Source organism: Megalopta genalis, unplaced genomic scaffold (genome assembly GCF_051020955.1).
Source record: "Megalopta genalis isolate 19385.01 unplaced genomic scaffold, iyMegGena1_principal scaffold0082, whole genome shotgun sequence".
Taxonomy (NCBI): Eukaryota; Metazoa; Arthropoda; class Insecta; order Hymenoptera; family Halictidae; genus Megalopta; species Megalopta genalis.
The window spans coordinates 542,784-554,759 of record NW_027476151.1 but is presented as its reverse complement, the minus strand read 5'-3'; the positions used below and the strand labels follow the sequence as shown (position 1 = coordinate 554,759).

Genomic DNA, 11,976 nt, shown 5'->3' with positions numbered 1-11,976 from the left:
ACGTGACTGAATAAAACACTTAATAATACATTACATAATTACAATATTCATGGAAATTCTCGTCCTCGTACATCATATTACAAAAATTAAAATTGGAGAATTTCCTTTATCATCGAAAAGATTTTTCATTATAAAAATAAAATAAAAACGCTGTTAATCCTTTGTTAATTTATATGTTTTCTTGAATTTAGGAACCAGCACTAATAATAAATGAGTAACTAAATGAATAATAAGTAAATCTGTCGAATTTTATAATTAGACATATCTAATTAGATATGTTTTATAATTGTAATGTTATTATAATACGATTAGACTAAATAATTATATTATAATGTTATAATAGAATTGTTTACGAATGATATTCTATAAATACGACGATTATCAAATATATAATTTTGTATATAAAATTTTTTATGATTTTTGTGAAATGCGTTTATAATTTTGGTAAGATGTTTTTATAATCTTTATTAAATGTTTTGTTAGGGATATCTTCGTATCCCTTAGTGCCTCATCCTGGCCGCCCCGAGGTCGTCGCCGACGCGTCACCGGCGCGTCCACCGCGTACCACTCTGCTTGTTTCTTATGGTCACAGTCTGTGGGACCCATGTGCACGCTAGCCACGTTTTGTACTAATGTTTATTAAACCACGTTGTGTTAAGTAATTAACCTGTGTCTCTCACTTCCATACCTCTTATCATGTTTCTATCATTTTTAGAAAATGTTTCCTCGATTAATAAAATGTAGTTATAATTCTTACAAAATGTAGTTGTAATTCTTACAAAATGTAGTTATAATTCTTAGAAAATGTTTCTATAATTCTTATAAAATGTTTAAATAACTTTTATAAAATGAATGATGAGAAGTTTGATACAAAATTTGCAAGCTTTCCGTGAGATTAGGGTTATCCAGAAGTTCTGGAAAAATATTAATCCTTCGCTCCTGCGTTGTCATATTTTCGTTTCGTTATCGGATATAAATGATTCAGCTAGAGCCGATAATCGAATGCTTTTTTCGAATACAAAAGTGAGTTTGGTTTTTATTTCCTGTGGATTGAGATTCTCTTCGCTCTGCGTGAATACATTGGCATGCATATCATACTAACTGTTGTTGCTGCAGACTGCATTGATTTTAATCGCGCAAATTTTCTCATATATTACCATCGAAATCTAACATGAGTATTTCAACGAGATTTAATGTGCAGTAATATTAGATTAAAAATTACAAAATTTAAATTTGTTGCATTCAATTCATTTATTTTGTGTATAATAATCTAGTTTTATTTTGAGTTTATTCAATATTTATAGTTTATATACATAATTATTTATAGTTCATTTAGAACTCTTTTTACATGTACACAATTATTTATATCTTTTATACGATTTATTCTATATACACATACGTAATTATTTATATTTTATTCAGGGTATATTTTATACGATATATTTTATACAATTATTCATATTTTATTTCTAATTTACTCTATATGTACATAATTATTAATGTCTTCTCGAAAATATACATATCTACATGTAATTTTAGTGACGCCTTATTTCAAATTCATTTTGTATAAACATAATTGTTTATGCTTTATTTATTTGTTCTATATACGCATCATTACATATGCTTTAATTAAATGCTGTCTTAATTGTTATACTTTAAAATTGATTTTATGCGTAACTATTCAAATTTGACTTAAATTTTTCGACAAGATATATTAACGCAACAAACATTCCAAAAATAAAATTGACATTCGCGTAAACGATTCTTGAAAGTATTTCTATTTTAATAAATCAAATACTTGCTCGCCTCGAAATGCAATCAGCCATTTTGCATACAAACATTTGAGCGGAACACTGAATTGACATCCGCAAACTTAGAACTTCGAGTAACAAAACAACGGCTCCATTTCTTGATAAAAATCAAATTTCCCTTTCCAGCTTTATCCATTTCTTTTACCGTACTGTTTTAGAATTTTTCATATATTCCACGCCGGGGAACCGCTACACTCCAGCAGATTAACAATCTTTTTGTTTCTCCTCTCGTTCGGAGAACAAAGCAGGTTGATTTTATGGCCGCCATGCAATCTTTCGAGAGCGCGTTGCAAGAAGCAGTATAATTTCCGACAGAACCATTCCTCTGGCGTGGAAAGAATTTTACAGACTATTCCGGCTTCAGCTAATCTGTCCACAAAGTTTTAAGTCCATGATCTTATTACTCTCGTTTCGAAAAATGACCGAAGATCAATTTCTGTTTTGGTTGTTCCGATTTTTAGAAAAACACTTCTAAAGAATATTCGTACGTTCGTATAATTTTTCCTAAATAAACAGCGAGAATGGGATACTTTTAGATCATTTAAAAGTTATTGATTAATAATATTATTAATATTAATATTATTCATATATTAACAATTTTATTATTAATACTAAAACATTTCAAAATTTCATATATTTGATTAATCATTTAATTGATTAATCAATTAAATTAAACTTGCAAAGCAAAGTAATATGACATCGATTACTATTTCAACATTCTTATCTATTGCAAATCTTAATAGAATTAAGAAACTTTTATGAATGAGCATAGAAATTAGATTTTAAATAATTTTGTCACTCGCATACAGGTGACGTAGTCAAAGTGTTAATGATGCAATTAATATAATTTAATAGTTTCACTTAAGTTGGATACGTTAGAATTAACAGTTAATTTTTGTATAAATAATTTCGAAAATGAATATCTTATCGGTGTTTGGGTCAAAATAATTGGTACAAGTAGCTTTTTCAAGTGTCGGTAATTGGGACATCTGCATTATTTTTATTCTTCATTAATTTCACATCAAATTTATGCTTTCTACAAGTATTTATATATATATATATATATGCAACAGATGAACAAAAAATCATGCTTAATGTGTCGGTAATTGGGACCCTTACCCTACAGTGCACGTTACAGTGCATTCTTCTAGAGCACATTGAGCGTTACAAAATAATGTACATCCTCGTCCAAAAGTATTGGAACTATATTTATTTAACATAAATTATAATATTAAAAATAAACAAACATGGAAAATAAAGAAGAAATAAAGAAGAAGTAAATTTAAGAATAAGTTAAAATAATTCAGGCAATTTCCTATCGAATTTTCTGCAAGCCTTCTGATACTTTTGTAGGGGGGTGTACGAAGCACCCGGACACCGAGCGACTGCGATCTCTTTAAAAATCGAACGAGAATCAACGTTCTTGGAGAAAAAGCGCTCGTTTACGATTTGGTCCAGCAATTAATAATTAGTTTATTGGGTTGTTGGCGGTGAAACGTGCTCGACGTGCGGAACGCTTTAATTGAAATTGGAGCAGAAGCGGCTCCGTGGTCAATATTCCATGAATATTTTGCACTTGCGAAAGAACTCCATGAATGCCACCTCCTCTGCCGGCATTATTAAATCGCCGGCGTCTACCGTAATGTATTGTGCGTTACGTATTGTCGGTGTATGAAAACAAGCGCGAACGGCGCCGCGCCGCGCCGGGATAAAGGGAACGCAACCATAATATGCTGACGATAATGAAAGTGTGTTGCCGGCAAGAACGGTCAAAAGTGCCCTAAATTCGGCTCGCCGCGATGTCGAAATACGATGAAGCTGCAAATAACTTGTGCCAGCAGAAACCACCGCCTGCCGAAATATGGCTTTGCAATCGTTATTTGCAACGTTGTTTGTTAAATACGGGCCTTGAAACGCGACGCGGGCGACCTTTACCGCGATTCCGTGCCAATTCCCGTGATTCCGTATTTAATTGTTGAGAAAATATTATTAGCAACGTTATAAGCAATTATTATTATTTTTATTATTTAAATTGGTTTCTTTCATGAATTCGGACGTATTTTGAACGAAGACTTTGTGGAAATTGTGGAAGCTTTCATTGGACGGATGTTTTTTTAAACATTGTTTATACCGGCCTTTATTGGCAAATTTTTGACAATGGATTCGTTGATAAATTTTGTCAGTATCTGATTTATTATACTTGTTTCTTATTTTTGGAATTGTAACTCAATTGTGATTATAAATGTTAATTGAAAATTCGATATTATTTCACTTTATATATAAGTACGATTGTAATATTCAATCTTACTAACTTGGGCACACTTACAATGAAAATCATATAAAAGACTATGACTTTTCTTTTTAGCTTCTTTAATATTATAACTTTTAACAGCAACTTTCATTGTAAGTTAATTGTGATTTAATATCATTGATATTTCAATCAATTAATTTCAATCAGAACTTTGATTTCAATTATCGATATTTATTAAAAATTTGCGGTAACCTCAATGTTATTATTACTGTAATTTTCAAGTTACTTTGGGCACGATTTCAATAAAAATTGTGTAGGAACTGTATTTGAATGATCTTAATTCTTTTCCTTCATTTGATGTTGCAACTTTTAATAGCACATTTAATTGTATCTCTTATAATTTACTACCATTATCTTCAGAACAAAAATTGTAATTTAATTATGATTTACAATAAATACAAGTATCCAATACATTCGAATATACTGTAATTCGAATATACCGTGTCGAATATACTGAATATACTGTAATTATCAGACTGCAGACTTTTATGCATTTATGGCAAAAATGTGTCACACTGTTTTCGACTTATCAAAACTATTCCAAGAAACAATTTATTTTTACACAATGTAGATATTTCTTACAACCGTGTTGGAAAATTGATATTTTGCATAAAGATCCGCAGTTTAGTAATTACAATTATATGAAAACTCGATAAAAATTATAATAACTCCTTGACAAGATAATTTAAGAGGCTTGTCTTAAATAGAACACCCTGTATAACTAGCGTTGACATTTCCAAAATATCACCGTAAACATTAACATGTTCAACTTTCTGAACAAACCCTCCTCAGGCCGTCGTAAAGAAGCAAGCTAACAATAAGTAAATAAAACCGCAGCGTTCATTCGACAGAAAAGTGTACTTTGCAAGTGCAGGGACGTACTCCTTGGAAAAAAGATCACACTCCCCGACGTTTGAGCTTGACACACAATGTAAAATTACCTTGTTCAACTTTCTCCTATTTACTACAGAAACAGCGGCTCTCTCGAAATACCATCGTTCCGACTATTGTACATACAATTTCATTCTCAGCCTCAGTCTAAGTCTCAGTCTAAGTCTCAGTCTCATTCTTAGCCCCATTCTCAGACTCACTCCCATTCACAGTCTTACACTCAGTCTTAATCTGAGTCCCATTCTCGGTTTCAGACCCATTCTCAGACCCATTCTCAGACCTATTCTCAATCCCATTCTCAGCCTCATTTTCAGCCCCATTCTCAGTCCCATTTTCAGTCTCATTCTCAGATTCATTCTTATTCTTATTCTCGCCCTCATCCTCATTTCCCGAAGCCAGTCCCCGCCCGTGCTGCTCTACGTCGGAATTCAGCACGCTCAGCACTATTGCGTTCCGGAAAAAAGTGCGTGAGCGGTGTCGTCACACCGAAAAATCGGTTTAAAAGCCAGCCAAATCGTCCAAGCATTCAGTTCGCTACGATTGTTCAACCGATTCTACATCGATGAATTCGTTAACAGCATGTCTGTGCGGTTTGTTGGTAGCTGCGATGGCAGTGCAAGCAATGCCAGCTGGCAAACTGGAGACCAAGATGGCCGAATCCTCGGCGATCAGTCCCAAGGATTTCCATTTGGAGGATGCGGGTGCTGAGAAGGACAGGCTGAAGAAGCAGGCGTCCTTCTGCGTGGAGATCCGTCCAGGTGCTCAAAATGGACAGCAGGTGTCTCAGGATGGGTCGCAGATGAAAATGCAGGGCCTGAGCGTGGTGCAACAATCGCAGGTGGCGCCAAAGATGCAGAGTTACAGCTTCCAGCAGGCCCCGCAGCCTGTGCAGTCTCTGGGAGTCTTCCAGGCTCCTCAGGTAGCAATTGCGTCGTGCTTTCTAATTTACCATGCTTCTCTCGAGGCATAAATTCACTATGATCTGCATGTATCTTGATTTTGTGTTATTTCTTGAGAATCGTGAGAGATTTAAAGTTTTCGACAAAAGTTGTTCGTTTTTCGTAAGAGCTCTCATTTAGTAAATAATTCATCGATTGTTAATTTGGATCGATGAAAATGTACACGTAATTCTCCATTTTGTGTCATAAGTCTTTGTAATTATTTGTATAATTTAAAGGGAGAACTTATGCGTTCGAAGTTTTTTTTATCGCTTATGGTTACAGTAACACTTAATTTCTCGGTGATTCGAAGAATTTATTCGAAAAATTGATTCAAAGGATGTCTTCGAAACGTTATTCGAGAATTTATTCGAATCATTATTTGAATGTAACATAATTCGAATAAAACTTTACTCGAATCATTATTTGAAAGAAACTTTATTCGCGAATCATTATTTGAATAAAACTTTATTCAAATCATTATTTGAATTCGTTATTTGAATAAAGTTATATTTGAATAATTTATTCGAAAGATTAGTCGAATAAAATTTTATCCGTAAAATTTATTTTCAAACTGTACGAAAAAATATTCATAAAATTTATTCGAATTGTTCAAATGAAATTCTACTTGTATAATGTCCAACTCTGCTATTCCGCCATATCGTTGATTTCATCGCCACTGTGAATTCTGTTGGCGTAGTACCGATCTCCAAACTTCAACGCTAATTGATAGTTCTTAAAAATTCGTACCGACGGAGCTTGTGTGTGTTATGAAATAGTTTTCCATCCTCAGGCATACGTGGTGCCCCAGCAGTCGTTCGTGGTTCCCCAGCAGGTGGTGCCCCAACAGGTGGTTCCCCAGCAGATGATGCACCAGCAGGTGGTCCCTTCGGTGCAGACTCTGCAGATCATCCAGCCATCTCAACCTTGCCCTCAGGAGTCGAAGGTGCAGATCGTAGAAAGGAGAGTCGAGGTCCCAGCACCGACTCCAGTCCCCGAAGTGGTCACTGTAAACCTGGGGTCTCGAGCCCCAGCCCGAGAGGATCGTGGAACCGCAGACTCAGGTGATCGAGACCATTAAGCTGGTCCCAGTGCCCCCAGTTTGCAAGGATAAACTGGTTGTCGTGCCCTCCAAGCCCATGGTGGTCGTTCCTGAGCCAACTATCGTCAAGGTGCCTCATTGCACTCATCAAAGCGAAGGGATGACCTGCAACTGCAATCAACAGGCGATAAGGGCTGCCGCCGTAGGACCTGTTGATCACATGCATCACATGCACATGAGGGCTCATACTCATCCCATGCACCTTGGCAAGATGATGACTGACTTTCGTTTCCTCAAGGACCCAAAAGCTTAGAGGTAGGTGAGGAAATGTGTTAAATGAGCATTATTTAGGGACTTCGGAGTGTTAACCAACGCGGGGGTGCTATTGAAATATGAATTCAGGCAATTTTATGAATCTAGGGAATTTCGGTTTCATGAATCGGTGGCTATCTTTCGGGGATTCACAGTAAAACAGGTTAGGGAAGTTTTTGTTTATTTGTTAACCTGGTTTTACGAGATTCACAATGTTGAATTCTGGGGGAAATTCTGTTTTATAATTGCATCAATGCAGAACAGAATTATTTGGAACTTAATTCAAATGGACGGGTTGACTTTTTTAGATCCAAGTTCAGGAAATGTGTGGTTATGTTTGTCAGTTTCCGGCACTCTGCATCGAGATTCCTTCAAGTTAGATGCTTGAGTAAATTGATAGTTCGTAGGGTTGAGAAGGAAAAATTTTCAATTCTGAGTCTAGCAGTTTGGGGAATTCTTGTTTTATGAATTGGTGGCTATCCACAGGGATTCGCAAAGTGGCAAACTAGAGAATTATTGGATTATAAATTCATAACAGTGCAGGTTACTTACGATATTAAATTCTAGGGGATTTTTTACTATGTAGAGCAGAATTGTTTGGACCCATATTCAAATGAAAAGTTGATTTCCTTTTTAGCTTCAGGTGTAAAAAATGTGAGGTTATGTTTAACAGTTTCAGACATTATAATATTGGGATTCCTTCGTGACAGAAGCTTAAGTAAATTAATGGTTTTTCAGCTTGAGATTTTTCAGTTTTTCAGTCCAGGAAATTTTGTGTTTCATAAATTGCTGGCTTGTCTCTGGATATTCAGTGTGTGGCAAGCTATAGATTTGATTTATAAATAGAATGTTTGGGGACAGAGTGGTGGTCTAGTGAAAATGTTATTTTTATAAGTCCATCTATACAGTAAATATCTATTTTAATCTTTATTCAAACGAAAAGTTGATTTTTTAGCTCTGAATCTAGTAAATGTGAGGTTACGTTTGGATACTTTTGCAGCACGACGTATTTCTTACACTACAAAATTAAAATTTCTTCTCTTCTTCTATAAGATGTTTAATTAAACGCATGATTCATGGGGCTCGGGCAAAATCAAAAAATATTAAACGACCTTTCACGAATCCGTGGCAGTTTAAGGCTAGGGAATTATTGGTTTATGTGCTGGCAACAGCGCCTAGGGGATTCAAAATGTGGACTTTTAGCAATTCATGTGAAACAAAATAATTCAAAACTTTATTTCATTAATCCTGAGTGATTTTTATTGAAGTTTCTGGGATTATTAAATAATAATTATTAAGGATATTAAATAGACGGGGACATTAAAAGAGGGAATTAAATTAACATTGCAAAAATTCGTTATCCGATGCGAGAATAATAATTCCAACAATGTGTAGATTTATTTCAGCGAGCCTGGTGAAACTGCGAAATTTAATTTCGGCACATTCTCTGTATCGCAGATGAGCAATACACGTTGGATTTTCTGATGACTCTACAGCGAACGCGATGACGATCGATCTGTAGGACTCTAAAAGTAGATTCCGATGTAATGCTTCTGTACGCTCTGCGAGATCAAATAAAATGAAAAATTTGATGATACAATCACGTTGTTCAGCCGGCTAATTAGCCAACAACTCCCTGTAATAAATTTCCTACGAGCTAATTTAATTCCCCATCGGAAGTTTCCTCACCAATATTTAAATCTTCGGTCCCTCTATTTATTTTAAATTACGCTTTTCGGTTCGGCGGCTTTTCACGTGAAATAATTACACGCCGTTTAATTTATCTCATTACGTTCATACTTGCTACAATTACGTCATTGATTAAACAACGAACAGCCGTACTTTTAATAATGACTCGAACATTTGATACGATTTTAACACACTTCCCGGCCATTAATTATTTTCAGTTTCTATTCTCATCGTTGTTTAAATAATTTATTAAATGGAAGGTATCGCTATTACGAAATATTTAAACAATTTCGCAAAATTAAGCTAAAAAAGGTAGTAGGCTCCTATATATTTTGTGACTTTTATATAAATTAATTTCGAGCGATGGATAAGCATATAATTTTATAAATTTGGCATACTTTGGGCAGACTTGGCATACTTTTACACTGTCCGACACGATTTTTGGGTTCCTATAGCCACTATGAAATTCTTGTAGAGCTACAAGAATCCGTAAACCGAATTACTCCATCACCCTCAGTTTTTTAAATAAACGAACTTTTGTAAAAACCCAAAATTTTCGACAAAAATGAGGTATTGCAAGAGAAAAGTAAAAACGTTAGAAAGTTCTAATTGGTGTTGAAAGATAGAGGAGTTACCAACTCCAAATACTCTGGTGTGATTTTTTGTGTGAAATATAACACAGTTTGGTGATTATTATCCACAGAAATATGTAAAAAAAAACAGAACATTGAAGTACTAAACAAAGTTCAAATATTATTTACGAAAAGTGGATGCCCCATTGGATCTCTCCATCGGTGTCGATTACGCGTAGTTTCGGCCCTGTCAGACAGAGAGAAGCGAGCAGCGAAGCTCATGGCGGCAAAACGTCGTGTACATGTTGCCGTCGAACATTTTCTCGATCTACTCGAAATGTATATCGTTCCGACGCTTTTACCGGGCCGTTTCTTCTTCAGAAATGTCTACAGAATCCGATCCTGGGTAGAGTTTTCGTGCCGAACAAAAAACTTTTCGTAAAAATACAAAAATATTGCGCAGAAACTGCTCACGTCGACACTTTTTTAAATTTTCACATTAATTTATTGTTATTTAGGACCAAAAACAATTAATAAATTGCATGCCATTATATTCGGGAAACTCTCCTCTATCTTTTAACACTAATTAGAACTTTCTAACGTTTTTACTTTTCATGCAATACCTCATTTTCGTCGAAAATTTTGGGTTCTTACAAAAGTTCGTTTATTTAAAAAACTGAGGGTGATGGAGCAATTCGGTTTTCGGATTCTTGTTCAGGGAGTGTCACAATCTTGTCGGACAGTGTAATTAGTGATATATAAATTGTGACAATTAATATCGTTTTTTAAAATCGTTTTACACTCTAAATTACATACACATAGCTTTACTATTAATATTATGGCATCGACATAAAAATATACGTCATTAAACGTGCAGCAACGCTTTTACGCTTTGAAAGATCTTCGAGAAACAGGTCTGTCAATTAAAAATATTGGAAAAAATTATGGCATTGGCATTAGAACAATTCAACGCATTCACATGATGCTACAAAAATGAATGCGCTTGGAAACAAAAATAAACGCGAACTTCAGCGAAGAAAAATAGTAAAGCTACATTATTACGATATACTAAATAAAAAATTATTATCATGGTTCGTACAAAGAGGGATACTAGGAGACCGTATAACCGATGCTCTTATATTAGACAAGGTGGCGGAATTAAGAGAAAATTTTCCGTCATATTCGGGATTTAAAGCGAGTCATGGGTGGTTAACAAGATTAAGAGACAACATGGCATACGCTTATCAAACATAGACAGGGAGAAAGCTAGTGTTGATCAGGATGCATCAAATGCTATTATAATCGATTTTGAAAAGATGGTAGAGGAAGAAAATATAAGTTTGGAAAATGTTTACAATATGGACGAAGGTGGACTTGTATGGAAAGCACTTCCAACAAGAATACTGGCTAGAGAAGAACGTTCCCGGCGAGGTCGAACAGTGAACTGTTAGATCTACGGAGGTCGTAAGTCTCCGATTAAATCGTGTATGACACCGAGTCTGCGCGATTTCCTATGACTCTTTCGAGTGATACGGATGGTAAGTTGATAAAGAATGGTTTTAACATTGGCTGATATCAATAACACTATATTTTAACATAACATAACAATTTTTAACGCTAGGGTGACTAACTGTACTCGGCTTAGAATGAATTGAGTTGATGGTGAGACCATCGACGGAGTCTTAACCAAATTTTTTACGCGTTGATGTCTGGTTAGTATTTATCCGTTCGTTGTCTGTTTTGTTTTTTAAGAAGATTCGTTAGGGGCGTGAAGTTTTCAATGAGACACTCGGATTCAATGTTTTTTCAAGTTTTCCGGATCTAGAAAGAGAGGCAGTCGTTTTGATATATTTATATTATATATTTATATATTTATCACCTAATACAGTATCTGATCTGGAACCAATGGATCAAGGGATCATAGGAAAAACAAAAAGGTGACCGCCCCGAAGTAACAGTCACTTGCAGGTATGAATCGTACCTGCGAGTGAATCTCACGAAGAATCCGCGCGTCTCGAAGGTTGACCGTGGCGCAGGTAATAAGACTGGGGAAAAAGTGGGTAATTGGGTAATTGGTGTTGTGCAGAAGGTAAGGGGAATACGTGACGGTGAGAGAATTTTGGCGACCAGATGTAGGCAGCGTTGAAGGAAATATTACAGGCAGGAAATAACGGCTTTTCGGTATAATTAGATACTATTATTACGGTCGCTTATTTGTTTGTGGAAAGACGCTTGCAGTACAGATGGAGTCGTTTGATAATTTTCGGAATCTATTGTATGGTAGGGACGGTGTTGGGTCGAGCGTTCGAGCCGCGTATGCTTTATTACTATCGATAGCTTCTATATACTTTTAACGCGGAACAACAAGTCTTAATGGACATGAGGCGAAAAAAGATAGAATTACAATTGG

The 11,976-nt window shown here is 35.3% G+C and overlaps 1 protein-coding gene across 1 annotated transcript; it reads left to right on the top strand.

Moving 5' to 3' along the window:
- The first annotated feature begins 5,575 nt into the window (after positions 1–5,575).
- Positions 5,576–7,306, top strand: LOC143262001 (uncharacterized). Its single transcript, XM_076528023.1, has 3 exons — positions 5,576–5,932; positions 6,745–6,960; positions 7,010–7,306. The coding sequence occupies exons 1-3, from the start codon at positions 5,576–5,578 to the stop codon at positions 7,304–7,306; spliced, it is 870 nt and encodes a 289-aa protein (XP_076384138.1).
- The last annotated feature ends 4,670 nt before the right edge of the window (positions 7,307–11,976 follow it).